General features: G+C 34.5%; 1 protein-coding gene across 2 annotated transcripts in view; it reads right to left on the reverse strand.

Moving 5' to 3' along the window:
* The window catches only part of ATP9B (ATPase phospholipid transporting 9B (putative)), a 145,915-nt gene that overhangs the window by 110,850 nt on the left and 8,664 nt on the right, over positions 1 to 26,401 (reverse strand). For both annotated transcript variants that reach the window (XM_017738617.1, XM_008637125.2), the window contains exons 2-6: positions 25,888 to 26,038; positions 22,294 to 22,407; positions 18,638 to 18,746; positions 9,722 to 9,780; positions 3,423 to 3,474 (exon numbers count right to left, since the gene is read on the reverse strand). In XM_017738617.1, coding sequence (XP_017594106.1) covers positions 3,423 to 3,474; positions 9,722 to 9,780; positions 18,638 to 18,746; positions 22,294 to 22,407; positions 25,888 to 26,038 — 485 coding nt within the window. The remainder of the gene's footprint in view (positions 1 to 3,422; positions 3,475 to 9,721; positions 9,781 to 18,637; positions 18,747 to 22,293; positions 22,408 to 25,887; positions 26,039 to 26,401) is intronic.

Consider the following 26,401-nt stretch of genomic DNA (forward strand, 5'->3'; position numbering starts at 1 on the left):
TACAGTGCTATTCTGCCATGCCATCTTTCTCCCAGTAACTTTTGACTTCTGGCCAATTTCAACCAAGTATGGCAGACCAATGATCTCAAAGTTAGGATGTTCCTTGAGTTTCTGTGTAACAAGAGAGGATGAAAGAGCCATATGAACAAAAGAAAAGCCAAGCTGCTAGCTCCAGCAGTCATCTGTTCTAGGACCTAGCAAAAACTGATTGTTACAATCAACATTTGGTTAGCTCAGAACCAGCCACTGCATATGCCAGCTTTTCACCGTGAATAAGAATCTGAGGTTATTAGAAGCATGTAAATAAAGAGCTTGTCTGGAAAAAAATTAAGCTTCATTCATTCTTTTTTGAAACTCTGTAGTCACTCTACAAAGTCCATGTTCCTTTCAGAATTTCACATTTGAAAGTAAAAAGAGTACAAATATTGCAGAAACACAGAGCCTTACAAACACATGCACCAGATTCTCAGGAAGGACACATTTCATGCCAGAGCATGTGTTAGCACAGGAATACCTGACCTGGATCAGAAGCCAGTCACTGCACCAAGGCACAGCCAATGTGGAGTGCAAGGATTGTAGCTTAGAGAAGAAAAGAGTTTATCTTTGAAATTTTTCTTGTGTTTTACACACACAGTATCTTTGATACTCCCATAATGAAGTTATTAACACATGCTTCAGCTGGCAGCTTCTGTGGACAATTATAAAGTTATATGATGATCTCTGGAATGCCCTGTCTAGCCTTTGATTTTTGATTGAGATGGTATATAGACAAGTGAAATGCAAAGAACATGCCAAACAAATTAAAAACTATCCTGAAAGTTATGTTAAGGGCCACTTAAAATCTAGTTTAATTTCAACAAAGGAGCTTTGTGTTGGTGCAACAGAGATCTTGCCTACATTTGCATAACAGCTTTACACTAAGGTAGTCAGTTGTTTTTGGCATGCTGCCTGCTTATACAGAAAATGAAAATAACCTTTAAACCATCTTTTGCAGCCAGCTCAGCATGAACATTTCCTTTCATTTGGTGGAAGGCTGATAAATGGAACAAATCATCCAAATAGCTTGTCACTTCTGCCATATATAATGGGTAAAACCAAGATTCAGCCATAAATAATCCCCTCCTACCTTTTCAAATACATAAAACTCCAATATATTATTCCATAAGTTTTCCAGGCTTAATTTTTTTTTTTTTTAAATTTATTTTGGAAGTCAATGAAAATCTTTTGGAAACCTCTGTTTTACAGGGAGCCTGACAGCAGCAAAGAATTCACATTTGAGGAGTGATTTCCACCTGCTCCATCCCCCGGGAAGTAATCCTAACTCAAAATATAAACAGCCATCTAGCCGCCTCCATTCATGAAAGAGAGGAATACCAATGTTACAGACTGTCACATGAATACAAAAGAAAGTCCCACCAATATGAGCCTTTAGACTATCACTTCTGTAAAAGTCTGATTAAAAACCATAGGAATCTTAGAAATTAGATACAGGCACACAAGTAACATCAAGCTATTATATCAGATCTTTGAAGAGATCATTCTAGCTAAAAGACAATGCATTTGATAAAGAAAGGGAAAACACAACTAATAAGAAACTAGTTTTATCAAAATAAGCTTGATATCCTGAAGAATGCACCTTCTGCTACACAGAGTTAAAAGTATCCTAGAAAACTGTGAAAGTCATTGTGGGGGTGAGTTTCAGGAAGAACTTTGTAAACTGCCCATTTATAACTCAAACTGCTTCTTTTTTTGAGTGAAGATGTAGGATATTGCAGTACTGCAGACTACATTAATATGTAATGTAAATGTTGAAACTGGAAAACAGCACTTTACCCCAAAAGAAGCTTACATGAAGGTTTGGATTTTGAGATTAGTTCAAATTCTACACTTTACTCTTTATAGATTTATAGTAAGAAGCTATAGTTAAACTGCTTTATTACACAGAAGATAAAATTACATATAGAACATAAAACCATGCAAAAACTGTTTCACAAAGTACTTAAAAGTGTCAACTATAAATTAAAGCATAAATCAGTCAAAACTGCAACATCAGGAAGAAACAGCAGATGTAAGTGTTCACTCTTTAGTCAAAAAACAATTACTGTCATATGCTTGAAGTTTAGGAAATTATTTTTGTGTGGTTTTGTTTTCTTGTTTTGTTTTTAAAGAAGTGCAACACCAATAAAACTACTTAATATGTTGCTTGTTAATAGAAAATTAGGCTTTTTAATAAAGTATGGTTCTGAGAGAGAATAAAAAGAAAAGCCCCTGTATCCTGAACCAGAGGTGGTTAACAAAGATGGAGCTTATATAAGACCACTAGAAAACTTTGTCACTCCAGGCTAGTTATAGATGATCACTGCATCTAATCAGCATTAGCAATATACAGTAATTTCTTCTTTTAGCAAATATATAGCTCTACTAGAATTCCGTAGGCTATCAGAAATATTTTTGTCTTCTCTTTCAGAAAATGATCTCTACAAATCTAGGCTTTTATCTGAAATATATGATAGAACTCCAGTGCCACAGTGAAATACTATGTGCCACTAATACAGGGCTTACCAATATCACAGCTATTAGCTTTGTGAAATTTAGTAGTGTCTGACAAATACCAGACAGTTCTTCAGGATCTGAAGAAAAATGGTAATATAAAGGAGGAAAACTCATTTGAGTTATACACAGGGGCATCCAGTAGTAATCTCTAAACTTTACAAAACAGCTGTAATTTATAGGGTTCCTGTAAAGGAGATATTTGTTTCTTAAAGATTAAGAGTACTCCTCTATCACCATGTTAAGAGAAACAGAGCTAACAGCAGCACTTTTCTTTCTCTCACTCAAGAAAATTCATGTTTTTTAGGGGTTTTTTTTTGACTGACCAAAAAGGCAGTATTATTTTGAAGCAAAAAAAAGCCTAAAAAAGTTATTTCAGGAATTCAGATAACTGTAATAAGTTTTTCCAAAAATAGTTATTTTAAACATCTATTAGTAGGTTCCAATTTTAGTTTTTTTTCAATTTAATAACTGAAAGACAATCAGATGACATTTAAATGTATGTTGCAAGACAATGACTGGTGTGAATAATTTAAAATAATATCAAATCATACTTATCAAGTACAATCTTATAAATATATATGCCAAATATTTTTAATGTTTTTAATATTTAAACCTTTTATTAAAACAGCTCATAAAAATCATCCATGTAGAGAAACATCTGTAGAAGTCTCATGTTCACAGTAAGATTACTCCTGGTTTACAGTCCTAGCATAATGTGTTTGTCACGTATGGACTCTCTCCCATTAATCTGATGGAGGTAGAGTTCCATCAATCTATTTAATCATTTCAAATTGGCCACAATGTACAATCTAAAATTTTACCACAACCACCATCTTGTCATGCAACCAATGTGAATTGTCAAAACATACCCGTTTTTTCCGAGGTTCTAAGAAACACCATGTCAGATGGGATTCGTTGATTCTGAGAGAAGAAAAAAAAAAGGTTTATTTTTTTGTAAGTAGGAAAAAAGGGAATTCCAATCAAAAGTCCAGTAAGATCTATCACCAAAGGTCACACTTGGATTGAAACTCAATTAAAATAGGATTTCTCACAGTACTTTACATTCAGCATTTGCAATTCAGAAATCAATATTTTCAAAAAATTATACCATAAGCAAACAACAGCTAATCCTTTCAGATGTTCCTTATAAGTGAATCATAAATACCTAGAACAGATTCACATTTTCTTGACTGAAAACAGTACTTCAAGTACATAAATATCTAATTGAAATATCTTAAAACATAATTTCACTGAGCAAAACTCTGACATTGAGTTAGCACACATAATAGAAAAAAAACCAGGCAAATTTAAAATATCTGTCTTGGCACTCAAGTTGCAAACATGTACACCAAGCATTCTTCTCTCTTCCAACACACACAAACACACAGAGGGGAAACAGCAAATTAGGGAACAGCATTTTCCTATTCCACATATGTAAAATGAACAGAATCTCTTCCTCACTATCTAAGACATAGAACCACATGCACAATCAGATGCACCTGTCTGCCATTTCCCTTTCCAGCACAGAACTTCCTGTATCAAGTTTTCAATTATTTGTTGATCACAGAAGGGCCAATCTAAGCTTTCACAGGTTAAACAAAATGAACAATACCATCCTCCCACATACATGCTATCTGCTACGTGACTACCCAAATCCTCAGCTCTCCCTCCACTTGTTCCCAAGGCATCTACCAGCACCACATGGCCAATACAGGGTTTAAGAACGAAACACCAGAGAAAGCAAAAATAACCAACATATCAAAATCTGAGGACTGGAAAGGAAAAAAAGCAAAGTTTTCCATTAATCCAAAGAAACCTGCCCAAGATCAGCATGTGACCACAACAGTGCCATTTGGAATAGTGTAATCTGAAGAGATCTGCCCAAGGTAACTGCCAGAGTATGTTTTATATGGGCTTAGCTTCCAAAAACCATTTCATAAATGGGACTGGAAGCAACTGCAACTGTATTCTCTATGGAAAGTTCAGTAAAGAGGGGCCATAAAGGGCTACAGAGAGGGCTACTATCATAAGCAAAGATGAAGCTTGGAAAATGAGGAAGTTGGGAAACGTCAGAAAACAGATGCATGTTTTAGTTTACCTAAAAAATTCTACACAGGTAGCAAAAAAGCCTCTGCATAACTTAAAATGATACATTTTCATCTACTAATATTTCCTGATTTGCAGCATTTCCCATTTTAACTCTTTGTGCTTTTACAAATAAAATTCACTTGTTGGTATACCAACAGTATTCACCTTGAAGAGGCTGCTCATCTGTAACTAGCACAGCATTTTTTTGAATCTTGCCTAATAAGAGCTAATAATTAAGGATGTAGTGAAATTTATTATCCACCATGAGCCCAGATTCAACTGGGAATATCTCATTCAAATTTGGAAAAAATTGCAGAAAAAGGATTAACTTTATATTATTATGCACCTATTACAAGGAAAAAACAGAAAAAGGAAAAGGCAACTTCAAAATGAAATAATTCTGTCCTTAAATGACAATAACAATTAAACAGATGTCCAGTCTTAATATAGATTAACTATACATTTTTGCAGCTTCCCTGCCAGCTCTGACATAAATCCATTACACAAGTTTCAGGTTACTGACTTCATGCCTACAAACTTCCAGTTACTTGTAAACAAGCGTAAACACTTCACCACCATCCAAAAATTTTGCAAGAATAACAGTCAAATGATCTAATACTGAATTTAACAGAAGTTCTAATAATACAAAGGAGGTATCTACAAGTCACTACCAACTTCCACAGACGACATGTTTCACACTGAGCAAATGAAACATTCACCTGGCGCAGAATATTCAAGATTCAGATACTTTATGCCTGACAAAACCGGGCAGAATCATAGAACATCTGAAGTTGGAAGGGACCCGTAAAGATCACAGAGTCCAACTCCCTGCTGCTTTAAGGACTACCTAAGACTAAACCATTTGACTAAGAGCAACATCCAGACAGTCCTTGAACTCAAACAGGTTTGGTGCCATGACCACTTCTCTGGGAATCCTGTTCCAGTGACTGACCAGACTCTCAGTGATGAGCCTTTTCCCAGAACTTCCCCTGACACAGCTTCGTTCATAGAATCATAGAATGGTTTGGGTTGAAAAGGACCTTAAATATCATCTTGTTCCAACCCTCTGCCATGGGCAGGAACACCTTTCAGTAGACCAGGTTGCTCAAAGTCCCATCCAGCCTGACCTTGAACACTTCTAGGGACAGGGAATCTACAGCTTCTCTGGGCAACCTGTTCCAGTGTCTCACCATCCTCGCAGTGAAGAATTTCTGGCTACTACCTAATCTATATTTACCCTTTTTCAATTTAAAGCTGTTACTCCTTGTACTGTCACTACATGCCCTTGTGATTCCATCTCCTCATGTCCTGTCGCTATCACCAGAGGGAGATCAGCAACTCCTCCCCTCTGTCCCCCAGTAAGAAAGTTATAGACTGTGATCAAATTAGTCATGTGAATATTTTCTCATTGTAATACAAAAAATGCATATTGATTCTGCCTTCTTTTGTGTTCTTTCTTGCTGGTTTTTCTTTCCTGTAAAATAATGTAATCTTTTCTGCATAAACATACCTTAATGTATCCTACCATGTAGAGAAGGCTAGAGACTGACTTGTCTTTAAAATATTTAAAATTGACATCTTGTTTTATGATCAGGTTTTTCACATTTTGGAAGTGGGCAGAAAGATACTGCAGGAATACTAGGTACCGAAAACATTGTCACTATTACTGCTGACTCTGGAGAGCAAAGATAGCCCTGAAGATACATACCTAGTCACTATAAAAGAGTGACTACACAGAAACAGATGGCAAATATGCTACAAAAATCTTTAACATCTCATTATGGAGAAAATTAAATTCTGTTGTACATTGTCACAGTCAAACAGCAGCAGTATGTCAATCATGTCAGCCCTCTCATGTCATATTTATCAAAGTAGAACAAGTTAAAATGACAACACATACAACTTCAAGCATTCAGAAACCCATGAAAAAACGACATAATCTCAATTACCATGGAGATGATACCAGAAATGTTTATTGACATATACTGAAATTTGAATACATAAGTCATGAAAATTACTTGAATACACTGTTTTTCTTAAATCTGGGCAGAATTAGAGCTCCAGAAAAGGAGGGTTTCCATTTATCTCACTGTTTGCAGACTTATAGATTCAGTCCTAGAGATCTAACTACAGACAGACAATGGTCAATACAAGGCAAGTGCTTCCCCAGCACCAAGGTTCCCATGAGTAACTCCATGCCATCCAGGAATACCAGCCAGACTGGTAAACAAGAAAACCCATAAAGACTTCCCTGCAACACAGGCTACAATATTCACTCAAAAAATACTGCTTCTCATACCTTTCAAATTACTTTTATATTTTTCCCAAGTTATTATAATGAAATTGTTATTTACATGAACTTTTCCTGTTCCCTAGACAGCCTTCCAATTCCTGTCAACTGCACATAGCTACAGACCCTTGGAATTTTGCATTTACTGTCCTTCCTTCTCCATTCATGCAATGAACCATGTCCTTTTCTCATTAACTAAAATACTCCTGCTTGCTTCTGAGTTATAAATAGAAGAGGCACTTCCCAGTTGTCTTCTTGGACGGGCATGCTGTGCAGTATTACATGTTAGCATTAACTGCAATCCTTGCAAATACTGGATTGATTTCACTTTACACCCAAGATTAAGAAGAAAATTGTGTACCTTTACAGCTCCAAGAAAAGCTCTCAAGGTTTTAAGAAAAAACATTACTGTTCTCATGCCTTGAATCACTATTATGTGTTGTTATTGTTAAATGTTGGCCCATAAATGTGTAATTATTATTAACTAAATGTGTTATTAAGTTTTATGCCCTCCTCTCATCTCCAAAATGTATTCCAAACAGTCAGTAAGGTACAGTGTCTAAATAACAATATCTGAACTCACCAACTCATCCCTTCAATTGTCTTCTTTAGGAACACTATGCACATCTGTGCTTCCACTGGAAACTAAGAATGTATCTTAACACAAGCCAAGGAGAACATCTAGAAGTAGCATGACTGGTCAAGGCAGGGGACCATTTTTTAGCTAAGATATGAATGTCTTTCAGCTTTTAAAATTAGGCAATATTTTCATCTGTTCAGGCTTCATCCTGCCTACTAATACTGCAATATGAAATTTTCAGTTGAAACAATAGATGTATTACTTGAACCTAACTATTTAGGCACATTACAGTCACTTAAAAAATACTTTGAAACTAATTAGGACTATTAAAAAAAAAAGACAATAATCACTGGATATTCAGAGTTTAAATCTAGAAAAGCCTTTCACTTAAGTTGTTAGTATTTGTGATGCAGTCAGTAGTTAACATATGGATCTTCAGCTCAAGTGAGTCATTAATTTCACTGCAGAAATGCTGTTGATGCATCTACCAGTCAAATACAATGTTAACTTGTTCCTCTGCCATTAGAGTGAGCAATTGAACATTTCACTCCTGACTGGTTCTTTGGCTTAAGAGCCATACTCTGAAATTGAAAACTGCTTGCTCCAACAAAATGCACTCCTCAACAGAACCAGAAAACATTTAATTTCATTAGTCTGAAGGCACTCCCAGCTAGGTCAAAAGGAAAAAAGGCAGCTCTACTGCAGCAGTAGGGAGCTTGAAGCTGAAATACAACTTTCAAACCATTATATGCATCTTACTGAGATACCTGACTACAATCATCATCAAAAAGCACACTACTCATTACTTCCCTAAATCCTTGGACATTACTTTTTTTTTCGTTAGAAACTTCAGGTACTCACAACATAAGAAGTTCTAAGCTACTGCAAATACTGCTAAAATCGATGCTAATGAGCAACTTCATATGTGACAGACTGATCCCCAAAGTAACTCCAGTTTTCCAAATTCTGGTATAATCCAACAGACAAATGGATCTCAGTGAATTTCAGGGAATGCAGATTACCTAAGTAGCCACTAGAGTCTTACCTACATAATAAAAATCAAAGCAAATATCTTAGTCTCCTAGAAGTTCTGAAATAGGCAGAAGCAAGAACCTGCAAGCCAATTCCACCTGCATACTAAGGTAACAAGGTGTAAGGCAAAACAAATGTAAAGGCCAAACATACCAGTGCCTATTTTGTGCATCCTAGTACTTGCTACTCAGGCAGGCCCAAAAAGTTACAACATACACAGAGCAGACAAAAAAGAACAGGAAAAAAGCAAGAAATGGTGCAAACTACATGAAAATATATATATTTTAAGCTGAGAGCGTCAAGCCAAATGAGACTTGGGTGTACAGGCTTTTTTCTTTTAACTACAGAAGAAATAGAAAGGAAGGAAAAAGAAGTCTTCCAAAACAAGCAGAAGCAGATACAAGCTTCAATTTGAGGTGCCTCCTTCCAGCATCTCAATGGATTAGCTCTCTAATACCAAGTGTGATGGGAATTAGTTGCAGGCATCCATAAAGTGAGTCGCCTTTCCAGAATTAATTTAAGCAAAAATAGTTACCTCTGACAACAAATTTAAGTTGACTTCTAAGATCGCAGTAATTTCTTAGTAGCCCAGAAAGGCAACCGAAATAAGAAACAATCTTTATTATAATGTTACTATAGAGCAAAGAAGAATTCACAGCTCTCACTCACCATCTGCAAACAAACTGGAAAGCTTTTGGTCCGTTTAAAAAACATATAAACTTTCTTATTATTTAATTACATATAGTTAGACACATATAATATTTAAATAATACAAATATATAAATATATATATACACACACACACATGCATAAATAAAGCTTATCCCTGAAAATTTCGGACAGAAAAACACTGATCTAACCACCAAAAGGAGTGTATGAGTAAGGAGACATCTTAAAACATTCAGCACAGCACATGTCAGGGCAGTAAATTCCATAATTGTATTCCCTTCCCAAGATTGATTTAAGCATATGCCTACTCATAAAATATAAATATATACATTCAATTAAAGTATAATTAATTCTATAATAGACTTCCTTGAAGATTCTCAAACAGGACTTGAACTAAAATACTAGCTAGTTAGGACTTCACAGATAAGTACCTTGATACATTTTTCTTCAGAAGATAATTAGCATGTTAATAATCTTTAGCCTCTAAAATATATTTTAAAAGTATCAACCTTTTCCACTATGATGAGGTCTCCAACTTGTATGTCTGAACTCTTAACTTGCACTTTACCTTAAAAAAAAAAAAAAGAAATGTAATCAACTTAAGCAGACATCAATAAAGAGTAACAAGAATATAAATCCCAGAATGCAAGTGTTATTTATAGATGTTACTGTTTAGTGAAAATATTATAATTTATACAAAACAGATCTCTGCTGAACACATTGATAAATACATTTCATCTGTTTGAATAAATAACTCAGTGGTTAAAAAAATTCCAGCTTTGTAACCAGTTAGCTATTGCAGAAGTATTAGAGGAAAAAATACATATGGGAGATGCTCAAGCCTGATCTATGGTATCAGCAATAGAGCTGTAAAATTGGAAAAAGGAATCTTTCACATCTACTAGACAGCACTTCTGTGTCTGACAAGAATTGTTAAGTTTATAGTCATGAAGCATTCTCTCACACATGAGTTGTTGTTCACAGCCCAGTTACTAACAGGTAACTTTGCTTGACCACTAAAGCTCCTGATGTAATTGGCACCGTCTGATATTGCTGGCAATTATAGCAGAAAAAAGGGTAAATCTCTCTGAAGTCAAAGAAATGCCTAAAGATTTAATTCTAGAAAAGTAAAATATCAAAAGCTGAAATAGAAGTTTTTCATTCTCTAAAGCTGCCCATTCAGTAACTGCTGTGAACAACTCACTCAAAAATATATACAGCAGATTTTCCAATTTAATTTCCATACATTCTGTAGGGTATTAATATTTGTAAGACTGTTAAGTTTTAACATTCTTATTTGATGGACTGAAAAACTGAGACAGAGAGGTTAAGCTACTGCCCAAAATATGTTATTGCTGATCTCATTAGAATTCAGGAGTTCTAGTCCCAGGTTCCTGTTACAACTCCAAAAAAAGTTAAAAACAACCAAAACCCAAAAAACCCTGAGGATCTAAACACACACACATATTTAAATAGCCTGCTGAGCTGAAACACACCCCCTGTAAGTATGATCTTTCCTCAACAGAAATACTATCATGATTCCAAGCAGCAGGTATCTGGTCAGCTGGTATAAGATGTAAAGTATATCAAAATATGGTAAGGTGGTGGAGTTCTAAATGACAGGTGGAATGAATTAGAACAGAAGACACACAAAATCACAGAATGAGAAGCAAACTGAGTTTGAAGTTTAATCAAAAATACTATGTAGCTGATTTGTCAATGCACAGTCACATCTCAGTTATTCTAAGCATAGGGTAGGATGCAAATCCATGAGACCTTCTCATTACAACCCTCCATAAAGAGAGATCAAAATTTGTTATACTTATATACATTTAATAAAAGGCAGTAAGACTCACATTATGAGTAATTATTTTGAGTAATTGTTCTTTAAAATTTCATGCAAAAGCAGCAGTTGCTTTATGTCTAATTCAGTCAAAAATAGATGTATTCCTGTGATATACAGCTAATATTTAATACATTTTCCATTAAAACAGCACTTCTAAAATGTGCAATGTCAGGAAAATCACGATTTTTGTTTGGCCTGCCTGCGAAGTTACTTCTGAGAGCCAGACTTTGCTACTGACAATGACCTTTTACACTAGTTCTATTTTTCAGTTGCCAGAAGCATTTTCTGTCCTCCGCTCTCAAATATAAGACAAATTCTATCTTCAATAGATAAATTTGTGAGGGTAGAGGAAGTAGCAGAAGACTACAGAAGCTATAAAAAGCTGTAGCAAGAACATCAGCAGTTCTCTACAAGAATTTTGAGACACCTATGGGAATTAAATTAGCGTCAATGTGTCAAAAGATTTTATTTTTTTAAAATTTCAAGTAACTAATACTGAAACTCAACCACTAAAAGAACAGTCTGACACAAACCCAACATATTTCACCTGCTTACCCTCACAAGCCTGTGAATTCTCCTTAAAAATTCCGAAGTTTTGACTAGAAGTGAATAGTATATACCAGAAGAAACATTGTAATGTTACTTTGTTTTCTAACAAAAGAAATGGCTTTACCAAAAGGATAGCATTTCTTATGTTGTTTTCCATTCTTCTGCTAACAATTTTCATCAATTTATCAGTCAATCACCTGATTATAGCAATAACAGCCACAAAAATTCTAGTATGAGCTATGACAAGTATCAGATCAACACCACCTGTACAGTCATGTATAAGCAAAACCACTCAGAGGTACTAACCAAATGCAACTACTGGCAATTTTATCAGCTTAGATTAGAAAATCAACCAGATTTTCCACAGTCAGGCCCTAACTGCACCTACAGTAAAGACCAAAAGACACTAAGCCTGAGAGGCCAAGAGAAGGTAGAATGTTCACGTACAACATGATGTAGAGCAGACATAAAGACTTCTGGTGCCACGTACACCAAGAGGAACGCACACTGCACCTTTGTTTGTACTTAATCTAGCAACTCCAGGAATTTCACGTAATGAATTGAAAAGTTTCCTTATCAGACTGTTTTCTAGGTGGCTTAGTATGACAGAACAGAATGCTCTCTTTATTAGACACTAAAATGTTTTGTTAGATCATCCTGTACATCTTCACAAGTAAGGAAAAGGCCTTACATACATACAGGACAATTCTACAATGAATTTGAATGGCAGGATATATTACATTAAAAACTAAATGGTAAAATGTGGCTGTAATTAAAAAAGTGGCTTAAAATTCTGAAAAGTCAACACATAACACTTTCTTTTAGGCTAGCAAAAATGCGACTCATTAGATACCATTTCAGAGAACATTAAAATAATGCAATACTACATCTTAGTGAAGATGCATTTAGAAAAAAAGAGACACTGAATGTTATTCACTGCATAAATTATTTTTGCAAACTATTTTTTCTCTAAAAACATCTCCGTAGCAAGACACACTTCACCATCTGTGTAATTACCAATAAAACGTCCAAAGCTGTCAGAAGTGGTTGCGCATCCAGACTTTATAGTCCACCAAGGCGCAAGGCTTTTGCCTACAGCAACGTATAAAATTACGCAGAACCGGAACACTGAAATGTGTCTGTAGTAAGTCATTATAGTCCCGAGATAAAGCCAGTTTAAATGAACTGCAATGATTTGAAAAACTAATAAATATCTCATACATGCTAACAAGTACTTCACACAAAAAAATGAGATGAAGTAAACAAAATGTGGGTATAAACTATGCTTCTTTTTATTAAAAAGTGACTCTACCACCTGACTGCCACTCATGAAACAACAGACACTCCTGAAAACAGCATTTTCAAATTCTTTCTAAGTTGATATTACATCTTAACCATGGTACCTTGAATGCTGTCCAAAGTACTGCTTGTGGAGTTAGTAATAGTGCTTGTCTCTAACCCATAAACACAAAACTCTTGACTGATGGCAGTATAGACTATATGAAAGTTTCCCCTGATATCTATTAGCCTGAACTGTCGGCATAATTAGAGTACACATAACATAATGGGGAGTTGGAGGAGAAGAGAGCAGGAAGGCAGTGGGGAAAAACTTAAAGCTACAGCGAGTCCAAGGTGAGGATGCTGATCTTTCAGAGCAAGTGCTGTCCATAGGTTGTTCTTTCAAACTCCATCTTACATAGTGAAGAGAGGTTAGTCTTTAACCACCAATTGTAGAACTCTACAAAAATCTTCCTAGCTTCCCTCCTATGCGTCCTGTCTCCTCTTGGGTAAAATTCTTTCTTATCCAATCTCCTCAATGCTGCAAAAAGAAGCAATAGCAGTCCCCTTGATTTTTCCTCTCTTCTGGGCTCTATTTTAAATTCTTTCTTGCATTAAAATTTCAAGTTCTGTTTCTGTTTTTAGTACTGCTTCCCTAATAAGATAAAACTTATTATACAATTTTTATAAAACTTTTTTATAAAAAATAAGATAAAAATTATTATACAATTTTTTAAAAACTCATCTGTTCCAAATGGTCTGAATACCAGGAATAAAGTCATGAGTAGGTCTGAAATGCTGCAAGCAATAAAGACCTAATGTTGTACCTCTAGATTCAGATATAGTGTGGTCTCTTAACACACTGGTTTTTCAAACCAGAAGGACAACCTGTTCTTGAAGAGCTGAAATTCTAACAACAACAACAAAAAATTGAAATCACTGTAGGTCTCCGGAAGAAACATACTTGCTTTCATACTTTTTCGTCTTGTATAGCAATTACTGGTTATTGATATTTTCTTAATTTCACAGTTTTACATGTATGTTTTCAACTTTGTGACATTCCTTAATAGCCTTTAAGGATACAGCCAAGACCTAAGTCTTTCACATTTGAAGCCTGGATGGAATTATTTCATTAAACTTACCTTTCCTGAAATTCAGTTTTTCTTTTGCTTAGCAGGTTGCAAAGTGAGAGTTCTGCAACATGTTAAACATTATAAGATAAAGTGACAGATGCAGGCCTCTTCTGCCACTTGTACTTGTGACTATTATAGTGACTTATTTTCTTCTTGATCTTTTTTTCTCGGAAACTTCAGTAACACTGCACAGATAAACCTAACTAGGAAAGGTTCAGAACTGCCAACTTCAAGAATGGAAAGGGAGAAAAAAATTGTTAAAATTGCTTTACAATTTTATTATCCAATTGGCTTTTCACAGGCTAATGAAATAGATAATAGCCTGTTTATAAACTGAAGGTGATTCCTCTGCAGAATAGCAGTCTTTTATAGGCACTTAATTGGTCATACCTAAGTGCGTAAGACAAGAAACTCTGTCAAATGTATAATGGTCCCTTAGGTAAGAAAACCAGAAGTCCTCCCAAACCTGCATGCCCAGGTCTAATTTTTTTTCCACTGCAGTTTTCTACTCTACAAAAGCATACGCAGGTGAACTGGTCTGAAATAGAAAAATGCAATTAAATTTACAGAACCTTCAACAGTCAGATAATTTCAATTCCTCCTTCCAATTTAAACTTGAATGCTGACTGAAAACTGTCTATTAAGGATCTGTAGACTTTCACATGCAGCAAAGCAGATTTTGCAGCAAACATCTCAATAAGATTAAGACAGCAGAATGCCTCATACGCTGAACAACTTAATATATTTCATACCATAATCAAGGAAACAAGGTAAAAGAATCTCATGACATGAGACAGGTAGCCTTAACTGACTTGCTTACTGAGAAAATTCAATGCATTTACTGATTTGCATGTTTCATCACCTGCCATGAAGGGTTGTAAAAATAGAAACAATCCCAACTTCACATTCAGCAGGTTTGCCAACTCAAACAGTGCAAAGTTACATGCTGCAAATTCAACAAGGGGTGTCTGAGCTTTTCCATGTTACATGACAAATAGGGAACTGTGTATCACTGGATATCTCATGAATCAAAAGTAGCCTATGGATGTTAATCTGGCCAATAGCTGTCCAACTACAAATAAGCAACACTTAAAAGAGATGTCCCATTCTCCCTTGATTTCCTGCTCTGAACAGATCATTATTATGAAAAACAACTGATTACAATGAATACATATTCACGATTTTCAATTACTAGAAAGAAATTCTAAGTCTTACAAGAGTTCCTAGTGTGAATACCCTTATCTTCAAAAGCTGGTGGTTCTTACACTAGCAAAATACAAGTCATAGGACAGCATTCACATGTTTTACACGTTTAGGATTTCCCAAGACTATGGAAAACTCCAACAGAAAGTTAAGCCTGTTAGGTAGTCACAGACTTCCCAATTTTAATCTACTGCAACACTGCATAAAAAAAAATTTAGTTTAAAAATCAGCCTACCCACACTATCTTTATGGAAGTAATTAATCATAATTTAGATCCCACTAACTTCTATTGCTACAAATATGTTTATTTTCCTTTAGTAAACACTAATTTGGAAAAAAACTAACTACAAATGATTTTCATTACATTTTCATTTTTATACACCAAAACTGAAAACTGAACCTTGTTAATTTTAAGTTTTCCTACTGTCCAAATGGAGCATGGGCAACCTGCTTAACATCTCTATGTCAGTTTCTCTACCTTTGAGATGGAAAAAAATAAATATTTCAAATAAAAGACTGTATAACTAGCACAAGTCATAAAACCACTAGGGAAAAAAAAGATGCTATAGCAGTATAAAGTGTAGTTCCACTCTGAAAAGTGACTCTTAAGAGTGGCATCATTTTTCAGGCTTTTAATTAAATCAGTATCAAGTTTGTTCATTCACAAGTAACAAAGCCTTCTTTCTCCAAACCATTAGCCTGTACTTTAGTATAGTAGGCTTAACCAAATTTTTCCACTTGAAGAATACTGTCAATATTAAAAATTAAGTAATTATATTGAAAGTTACTTTTAAAAATAGTGCATGGAAGCATAGTACTTGATTTTATTAATTTACACAGATAAATAAGATAAACCTACATCCTTCTCAAACACGTAAAAAATTTTGGTCTAATATTATCACAGAAGAAGTCCCATTTTTTTGTATCATAATTATATCTCACAGAACACCTTTTTATGGAAGAATCCTGTATTAGGAAAAAAGGGCAATTTATCATGATTTTACTTATGATTTTATATATGGGTTTGTGGCAACATATAGTACAACAGTTTTGAGTGGTAAGCACAGTAACGTTTTCACTCATAAAACTGGTCATTACTCAAAATGATGTTAGTTCAATGATCACACATAATTGTCAACATGGGATTCAGAACTCATTGTAAGCAGAGTTCTCGAATCTTTACTTCTGTAGAATATCAGTCTTCAAAAAACACACAAAACAGAACAAAAATCAAGTATGAATTCATGATGGCACTGACACCAAAGTCCAAAAGTCAAAATAGACAAACACTCCTGTAGGTAAACGCTGATTTTTTTTTTTCCTCTTTTTAAAAAGGGCATTTTAAAAGCTTCTTTTTAATAAGTCACTGCTCTCTATGTGTCAGTTCCTGATATAGCTGCTGGGCTTTACCTATATACTACTGTATACTACTTTTAAGTCTCTATTCTCTATCTAGAAGACAGTCACCTCAACGTGACCAAATCTAATTTTCATTGACAACTTCCTTATTTCTAGGAGAAGCCACAAAATGAAGGGTTTTTCAAACACATATACCCTCACAAAATATTTCATGAGCTGGGAAAGAGGAAATTGCAATTCCAAAACTTCTACTTAAATGCTGCTTAAATGCTTATTAACTCTAAACATAAGTTTAAAAAAGAGAAGCACAAAATGCACCAAACTTTGCTCTTAAAAGAGCAAATGTCAGTCTTGACATTTACATCACAAAGGTAACTATAAACTGTACATGTGCTTCCTGAATTAAGAATTTCAGATTACTAACACTATTGCTGAGTAGGGTAGGACTGTATTATCTGTTTCAAAGGTGAGTGTTCAGTGGCCTACCATAACAGATCTAAAAAACAAATAGGCCAACTAGCAGTTTAAACTACAACTCCGAAACAAAAACCATTAAGAGTCCATTTCCTAACAGACTGTATTAACAACTGTAAAAGATCTGGATACTCTTGTGTTAAACAAATTACAGCTATGCCAATTGTCCCGTATGCCAAACTTCAAGAGCTGTACTTCTAAATGTGGATAACACTATTTCAGACTGATAAGGAAAGGAAGAACATGAGAGTATTCCCTACAGTTGCTCCCTTCAGTACGGAAACTCCAGAAAACAATGCAATCGTCCATACTGCAAGGAAGCAGCATGAATGCCTCTCAGCTGCTAGGCTATGCCATCACTAATGAGACTGGTGACTGTTTACCTTCCAATTACTTAAAAAAATGGGAACATACAGAACATACTTGTGTTACATTACAAGCTTTTCATCCATTTTTTCTGGAGAGAATATTATCTGGAGCTACTCCAAGAGTTTAGTTTCTAAACAAGATTCCAAGATCTGATGATGTTACTCTTCCCATTGACTTTCAGTAAATACTCACCAATATACACTAAAAAGTGCACTGAAATGTGTGTTGGGAAGAAGCAAAAAGAGTTTACATTTGGCACAATGTCTGCCATATACTCTAAGTGCTTGAGGTGCAACCTCACATTCCTTCCCACTTTTAGAATTTTTATGCCAAGGAAAATCCTCAACAGAGGAAAAAAACCTTTTGACGGTAATAGCAAGGTCGTGTTGTAAGGTTATTAATTAGATTTGATAACAGGTTATTCATTATTTTTTGGCACCTTTCTATGAGGCACTTTTCTGAATCTATCAGTAAAACATGCTAAGCACATAAAAGTGAAGAGCAATGCATAGTTCTCTGTTATGCCCTTGTTTAAAATTTACAATATCCTATCAAATTCGTCATTTCGCATCTGAAGTGCTTCACTTCCTTAAAAGTCTTCAAGAAAACCTGTCAAAGGTGTTGAGTGCAAAAAAAGTCATAACTGATTTCTCCTTTCATGAAAGAAAACCGGCTGTTCCAGATATTGCATGATCAAATAGATTTCAAATTACATGCAAAAATTCAAATTAATATTTTTGATACTGAAGCTGACTCACAATACACCTTCCTTTTCTTAGGCACAAATATATCCACCAAATTTGAAAGGCTCTAGTGAATTTTAATTAGTTTAATTATTTACTGCTCCCTTATTTCCTATATATACTTGATACATGGTAGACAATGTCGTTGAGTTCATCATCAATTTCAGAGGTGAACTGCACTTTGAAGTAAGGGTACTAAACAGCAGAATTCTTAAAAAATACATACAATTATAGTCATACACCTTTCTTTGACAAACAACCAAATATTTATAAAACTTCTTATAAAAAGGCCAAGTTTAACAATCATATTTCTCTAAGGGAAATCACATGCTTTATTTAGTTCAATATCAGTTTCATTCTGAGTTCTACAGCTTGAAACTATTAGTTATTTCTTTGAACTGAAAGCCTGCAAATGTATAAATAAGAAAAAGATGAAATATTTTAAGGATTTATATGAGTGGTTTTGCTAACCTCGTACTGTCAGCTTGCTATATAGCTGTGAGTTCATTTCTTTGTCTCTCTTGTAACGTCGGAACTCATCAACAGCTTCCCGTACCACTGTGACCGTCAAAACAAATCCCTGTTAAAGATACAATTATGCAATTCAGAATTCTCAGTGCTAGAATAGAAATAGACAAGTAGGAACACTACACAGAGTAAGAACATGTGCTTAGAGTATTTACTTTTCTTTTTTTAATTTAGATTTGAGTCTTTTCTTCAATAAGTTAAAATAGGATCTTGAAAAGCAAAAACCAAATCATACTTGCACATTGTACAAATATAATTAGAGTAACTATATGTCCAAGTACACATAAATGAGATAGTATTTTGAAATGCAAAAAAGGAAAGTGCTTTGGATTACTTAAAGACAGCCTTTAGTTTCAATAAGCATACATATTTCCTTATCTTCCACAAACTTTAGGGCATTTTAAAAGTTTCCAATTCTAATGCTGAAAAACTGTGTTTTTCCTAATACACAAAAAAGATAAATGGATGGCTAGCTTAATGATTTTGCATCTTTAATGTAGTTATTTAGCAACACATCACAAATATAGACAAAGGGCATTTGTTCTGAAAAAGTGTCTAAATGCTTCAGCTGCTTCTTTCACAGGGCAGTGTCCCTGCGGCTTCTACTGGAAGCACACAGAGTGCTTCACTCAGCTGTGACAGTCCCTGGCTAGAAAGAGTCCTAAGCTAAAAAACACAGAACAATTCAGGGGTAAGCACATAAATTTCCTCTCTACCTCTCTAAACCTCCTCAGATCAGATCTTCTGGCTTAGACTTAGTACTTGAGTTTTTCTCCATCAGTGAAAGAGAAATAAAATTTTCACCAGTAAAAGGATCATTCATTATTATAAACAAGATGGATACAAAATTCAAATGTTAACAAATCCACCAACAAATAAGATTCTGCATTATCTATCTAGCTTCAGACAACCACCAATACTTTATAAAAGAAAATTTATGCCATTAGACTTCTCTTGCAGAAGTTCGACAGTTTGCCAACCTTCCCCTCATGTCCCAGCAATATGAAAGGAGTGAAGGTGTAGAGCTTTCCTAAAAGAGTGTTTACTAAAATCCTCCTATGGGTTTTAGGGCTGTTTCGCAGTTCCAGACCAAAGTTCCAAGGCTTATTCTAATATAAGTTGTGACCTTATAGTTAAGCACTACTTGTTTGTTCAGGTTTACATTGGCTACAATTATACTGCAACTACATAGAACAAAAAATGGCCTATGCAAAAAGCATTCTCTTTTTACTCCCAGGGCATAATTGAATGAACAATCAGATTTTCCCCCTTTCTGACAGCACCATTTCATATGCTTTGACAATATAGATATTTTAGCAGCATAAAAAAGGGCACTCCTGAAGCACCTTTAAATATATTTGTCATTTTCACACACCTTGTTACTAGACAGCAATCAAAACATAGAACGCAAGGTGTTAATTGCAAGAATTTCCTCTAGCGGCCCTGTGCAGAGCAGCTGAGTACAGCTGACTATGACTATGAGGAACAATTTAAGGAAGACACTTCTCATTTTAGTCATTTGCTCAAAGGAAGTTGATATTCTTCCAAAGGAGAGCTGAAATTGTGAAGCCAGTTTAACAAAAGAAACCTGTCATCTTTCTTTAAGCAGGTAAGTATCTCTAGTGTACTTCTTACAATCAAACCTGTATGCTTTAAAACCTTTGTATGCTGGAGTAGAAACAAGAAGTCCATTCCTTACAGCAATTGACAATAAATTAGCAAAGCAGTCTTGTTTTAAGAACTTTGGGGCTTGATCTCAGTGTATCTGTGCTGTAAAAACTGTTGAAATAAACGAAAGGCAAAAAAAAACCTAACAAAACAACCCACAAAATCCACATACACCACCAAAAAACCCCAAAAGCCTTCTAACAATAGTCAACTTCTATTCATTTGGTTTTAAGTATCAGGGCAAAAAATTTTCCTTTAAAATTTTGAGACAAAATACAAGTCATAGCTACTCCTCTGATTATTACTTTAGCAGCAGTTACACACCCTTCAAAAAAACCTAAACTTATCTGTTAAGCAGCAAAAGCAGACCAAAGGATCTGACTTAAATGTTTTGTATTTTCCTCATAATACTTAGCTTTGCTCAACATTCAGTTGATGTCTTTTACCTGGAGGTTGATTATTAGTAGAAAAGCTATTAAAGTAGAAACAAGTGAGTTTGGCAAAACAAGATATTGACATATTGGTATTTTCAAGCTGTGTGTGAAAACCAGGATACATAATTCAAAATACCCTTGAATGAGACAAACATATCTATACAGAACAGATTACTGGTGTTTGCAAAATACAGTATTTTCTCCCTTCTTTGAGCAGGGTAGAAATGGGCTGAGATGCTGGATTTTTTTCCTTACTACCCCACTAATGCATAGCGCTGCACCCAGCACATCATGGTGAACAGATCAACTTCCAGACAAGGTCTTTTTTTCTATGTCAGTGACAAAGACTTTGTAAATATCCATTTTAAATCTCTCTGTTGAACAAGCTTTCTGTCTTGAAAGTGTTTTTTTGTTGCAACAGAAGGAAAAAGTTGTCTGGAAAGAGAGGTGGGAAGAACACCCAGAACGGTGTCTCCATTTATCCATAGTTTAAAGGACACGTTACAACAATTAAAACAATGAAATCAATCCAGAATATTTACTCTATTGACTTGTTAAGAACGACCTTTACTCAAGCAGTCAGCATGTCAGTTCTTCTTGAATACCACTGAGAATAAATGCTACTGAAAAATACCAATTTTTAAAAAAAGTTCAAAACATAAGGCATTTGTTCTTCCTGTATTTAAACCTAGTGTGGAGGGACTGGGAAGAAGATGAAAGAAAAGGTAATGATCTGGTTAAGACAAGAAAATAATTCCAGATCATGGCAATGCAGCTGGCAGACTACCAAAAGGGTCTCCTCTGAAGAGAATTCAGTTTTCAAACTGTAGGAAACCTGAGTCAGAAGCTGTTTGAACAGTTTCCCAAGAAAATACTGCAGAGGGCTCAATAATAAAAAGACGTATCAAAAGAAAGCCAGTGCGACTGGCAGGGTAATTGATTAGGAGAAGCATGTTTAATTAGTAACTTATTTTCAAGGCACAATTTCCTCCTGATTTATCCATGGCTTAAAATATTTTATCTCAATTTTTGTGAGAAAAGGTTGTGATCAAAACTGATACAGAAAGAATGCAAAAAATTTATGCTCACAATTCTGACCTAGTCTGAAAACACTAAATAGTCACCAAAATAACAATAAATGGAAAGATATTTAACACACAAATTACTTATGTTACCCAGTAAGTTTCTCTAGTAGCTGGAGCTTTTCCTGCTTGTTGGTTTTTTTAAACTCTTGAATGACCAGCAGGCAGAACAGAGCACTACACACTCAGGCTAGCTAGTTAACAAAAATGACCTCTAGCCTGTAGGGCAGAGACATAGTAGGTGAGTGGAAGGGAGGGCTATCAAACAACAGCTTTCAAATAAGCATTTTACTTCTCTTATGTTCTTTGACCACTGTAGTTTAGCAGTTGCAGGTTTATGCAATGTACATAGACATGAACCTTTCATTGACATTGAAACCCCAAAACTTCTAGTTAATAGTATTTTTCTCTTTACCAGAGGAGCCCAGTATGTGTACAGGTAGCCTATTTTCAGTGCTGGTACAAACTGTGAGCAGGACACGACGAGAAAATAGAGATTCAAGAAAAACTTGAACTGTTCATATAAAACCTAAAATGAAAAAGAAAACAGATAAATGTCTTAAAATCTGTACCCATAATATACATAAAGTATACTTTTTCATGATAGGAGATATAAAAGCATTATCTATCATACTTTTATAGATGGCATTATTACGGTACTTATATGGAACAATATATATCATCACACACTACTACATTATTTAATATTATACTGCTATTTTTGTGGAGAAAAATCCTTTGATATTATTGCCTTGCAATTTGCTTTTGTATTTTGAAAACTGGTCTATGTATCAAGATCACTGGGCAAATATTTAAATATAGGTACTAGGATATATTTATTAATAAATCAAAGATTTGGTCTAAACCCAGAGCTAATTAGCCAACTTTTAAGTGAACCCACAGTAAACTTATCACAGAATACATTGTCCCATATTCCAAAGCAATGACAGATGCAGAGATTCCTTTGGAAATTAAAAGCACCACTTCAGCAACTGCATGTTCTCAAGATTGCTTTGGTCGTAATTACAATGCTAAGAACATTATTAATTTTATAGAATTTTGAATCTTCAAAGACTTTCACATATTTCTTCAGGAAGTCAGGGTAACATGGCACCTCCAGCAACATTAAGAGAAGTGGTTACTGAACTTGGAACACTGAGACTTCAGAAAATGAATAACCAATTATTTCAAAGATAAAACATTCAAAATAGATCCAAAAGCCACATTTAAAGATTGTCTCCATCTTTTAATCTTAAAATTCAGTTAATATTACAATGACTTCTGCATAAAAATCAAAGTTATTTGACTCATATTTATTGCTTTTACCAGTCCAACATTATTACTTAATTATGTAAAAACCTATGTTCTAGGAAAAAATATTCAGGAAAGTTCATTTCAAAGTGTCTTTCTGGCAGGCACAAAAAAGTAGTGGTACCTCAAAACTGCCAGTTCAGCTAAAGACTACCTAAACAGCCTCCAAGCATTAGATTTTTTTCCAGAGCATGGAATGCTATTTCATGATTTACCAATAGAACTGTCAAGGTAAAAAAGTAAAATCTGAAGTTGTTGGAAAGATCAGAGCCTTCTTCCAAAATGAAAGTATTTCAGGCTGAACCTGCACCTTGTGTTGAGCCTGGTGAAGTTCATACACTCATTTCTGCTAATATGTTTAACTGTTTATAAAAACTTGATACACCAGGTCAAAGAAAAGTCCACAGACTACTTTAGGAGGCACAAATCTTGTAGGAGAAGGTGGAAGTTAAAAAGCACCTTCCTACAAATCTTTTGAATCCTGACAGACCACTGACAGTTCATTCAATACAAAGCTAAGCACTTCAGTCCAGTAAAGCAAACTGAAAAGTCTCCAGCTACATAAAACTAATAAAACTACTGCCTTGAAGTTCAGGAGAGGTATCTTCAAAATCTGCCCATCACAGAAGGTATGTTTTATGGAAACACATGCAAAATTCCTAAGCAGCTGTATCAAGATGTATAGGAAACTATAAATGGAAATTGAAAGACTGGTATAAAAGGAGAAGCAGCTAGTATTTTACAAAATGTTCAGAAATTAGGTGATATTTTGGAAATGTTACAGCTCTTTTAGCCAGCAAGTAAAATTCTGTTAATCTAAGCACTATTTTAAGTTTGTATTTGGATATGAAATCATTGAATATTACCCATGCTTCAATGTTAAAAAAGCCATAAAAGAGAACACAAAATTTCACATTATGAAAATTTTAACGAGAGTAGATCACTGGAGTCAATATTTATGACTTTGTTATATTTATGGGTTTAGAACAAATACAGAGATGTTCCCTACAAATTACTTCTAGGAAAGCAGCATAAAAAAAAGACAGCTACACACTATTCTAATCAATGAAAAGTCTTAAATTATGTTGAAAATTAAAATTTGAGAACACTTCATTTTCACCAACTATTGGGCTTTACATTTAGGATCTCACTTCATTTTGAAGTTTCTGATGATTTTTCAAATACTAGCACCAAATAAAAAATCTTACTTGGCCTAAACCCAAGATTTTTAAAATATCAAAAAAGAACAAACATTCTCTCTCACAATAGGGAATTGCAAACTATGGCTAATCCCTATAGGGAACCTGAATCTTGCTCAGGATTTGTAATCTTCACTGCAGATTTCTAGTTGCAATAATCAATGCCTTACTATATGCTTAATGAATTTTGTGACCTTTAGGAAAGCATATGTGGCTTAACCAATTTCAGTGTATTTAATAATTTAAACTTTGGAAGAAAACATTTACTTTGTCCAATAATGATGAGAATATTTTATCCACATGTGATAAGTGACATTTTATTTTCCTGACAGGAGATCAGTCTTAATTACAAGGCCATTAATTTTTTTTGCTGTTTTAATAAGGAAATGGATTAGAAAACACCTGCCATTCATTGGACTAAAGAGGCCAGAAGAACAGAATCAATACTCTTATAAATCAGTATGATCACTTAAATAAAAAATTTAAGACAAAGCATGTCGGTATTCAAAAGTACAAGACATTCAGCTTTTCTATGGGCCACAGAACTCTGGATGGTATTTGTAAAAAATATTTGTAAAAATATGAGCAAAAGTGTAATACTAAAATTTATAATATCACAGTAGGATATATTTTTAGGTTTAACTACTTAAGTTTCAAAAGTTGTTTCTCTGTTGCTAAATTTCATTGTAACAAGAAATTTTTTTTAAAACTATGAACTAGACAAAACCATAGTGTCTCTTTTGTCTTCATATGCACAGTGCATGTGACAAGGAAAAAACTGAAATTAAGGTACAATATGGCTTTTTTGGAAAAAAGTGACATAAAAACTTTCTACTCCACACAAAAAACTGAAATTAAGGTACAATATGGTTCTTAGGAAAAAAGTGACATAAAAACTTTCTACTCCACAACAGAGGTATTTCCTGAAGAACTGCACTCAAAGTCAAAAACACCTACAAAAAAACTGCAATAACAAATTCAACTCTGAAAAGTACTAAACTAGTCCTACTTTTGACACAAACTGAAGATGTTAGTTGTTTTTGTCCTTTAAGGAGCTGTCCATTTTGGAATTCATTATTTATTATACTTTCAATGGCAAGGAGTATGAGAAAATATCCATGGGACTAAATTGTGATTTTCGACTATTTACTTCTCAATTGAAGTCAGCCCTGTGCATGCAGAAGTGCTTCTTTTTTAAAAAGGATTACAAATTTCTAATGATTAATAGAAAAGTGCAAAGAAACCCATCTCAAATTTCAAAAGCTTCACTGAATTCCAACCACTCAGACTGCAATTAAGTACATATCCCTTTGAAAACAAAACAATTTAATAAAAATGCAAACTTGCTCTCAACTGTTACTTTTCATTGAAGTCATTGAGACAAATATAGAAAGAAAAAGAAGTATCTGAGCAAATAAAATTATCTTTTTGCGGAGTAGTCAAAAAACACTACAGAACATACAGTCAGCCCAACACCAGAAAACATTTAGTGGCCTTACCCCAGGTATAAAGGTAAAGATGTTGTACTTTTGATTTTTTATGGCATTTTTTGGGTATTTTTCTTCACACTTTTCAGGACACCCAAGCCACACTGTGCGAGCCTTCAGGTCTTTCTTTCTTCGACAAATGTTTATGAGCCAATCAGAACAACTGCAAAGAAAGACAATTGTTTATTTTAAAACTAAAAATGTACTATGTGACATCACAATTTCCAAACCTGGAACCCCTAAAGGCAAATACCTACGAAAAACAGGCTTAAAAATGTTTGCCACATGTAAATAAGAAAGCATGATGTTAAATTCTCAAATTTAGGGCAATTACAGAGTATTCAACTCATCCAGATATACACATATGTAAACACTTGCACATTATTTGCAGACAATCCTAATACAATGACAAGTTTCACTACACCTTACCCTGAAATAGATCAAAAAAATTCTAGTTAATAAGATTCTGCATCATACCTTATAGTTCCTTGGCTAAACTCTTTATCTTGGATTACTAACACTCAGA

Source organism: Corvus brachyrhynchos, unplaced genomic scaffold, assembly GCF_000691975.1.
Source record: "Corvus brachyrhynchos isolate BGI_N302 unplaced genomic scaffold, ASM69197v1 scaffold146, whole genome shotgun sequence".
Lineage (NCBI taxonomy): Eukaryota > Metazoa > Chordata > Aves > Passeriformes > Corvidae > Corvus > Corvus brachyrhynchos.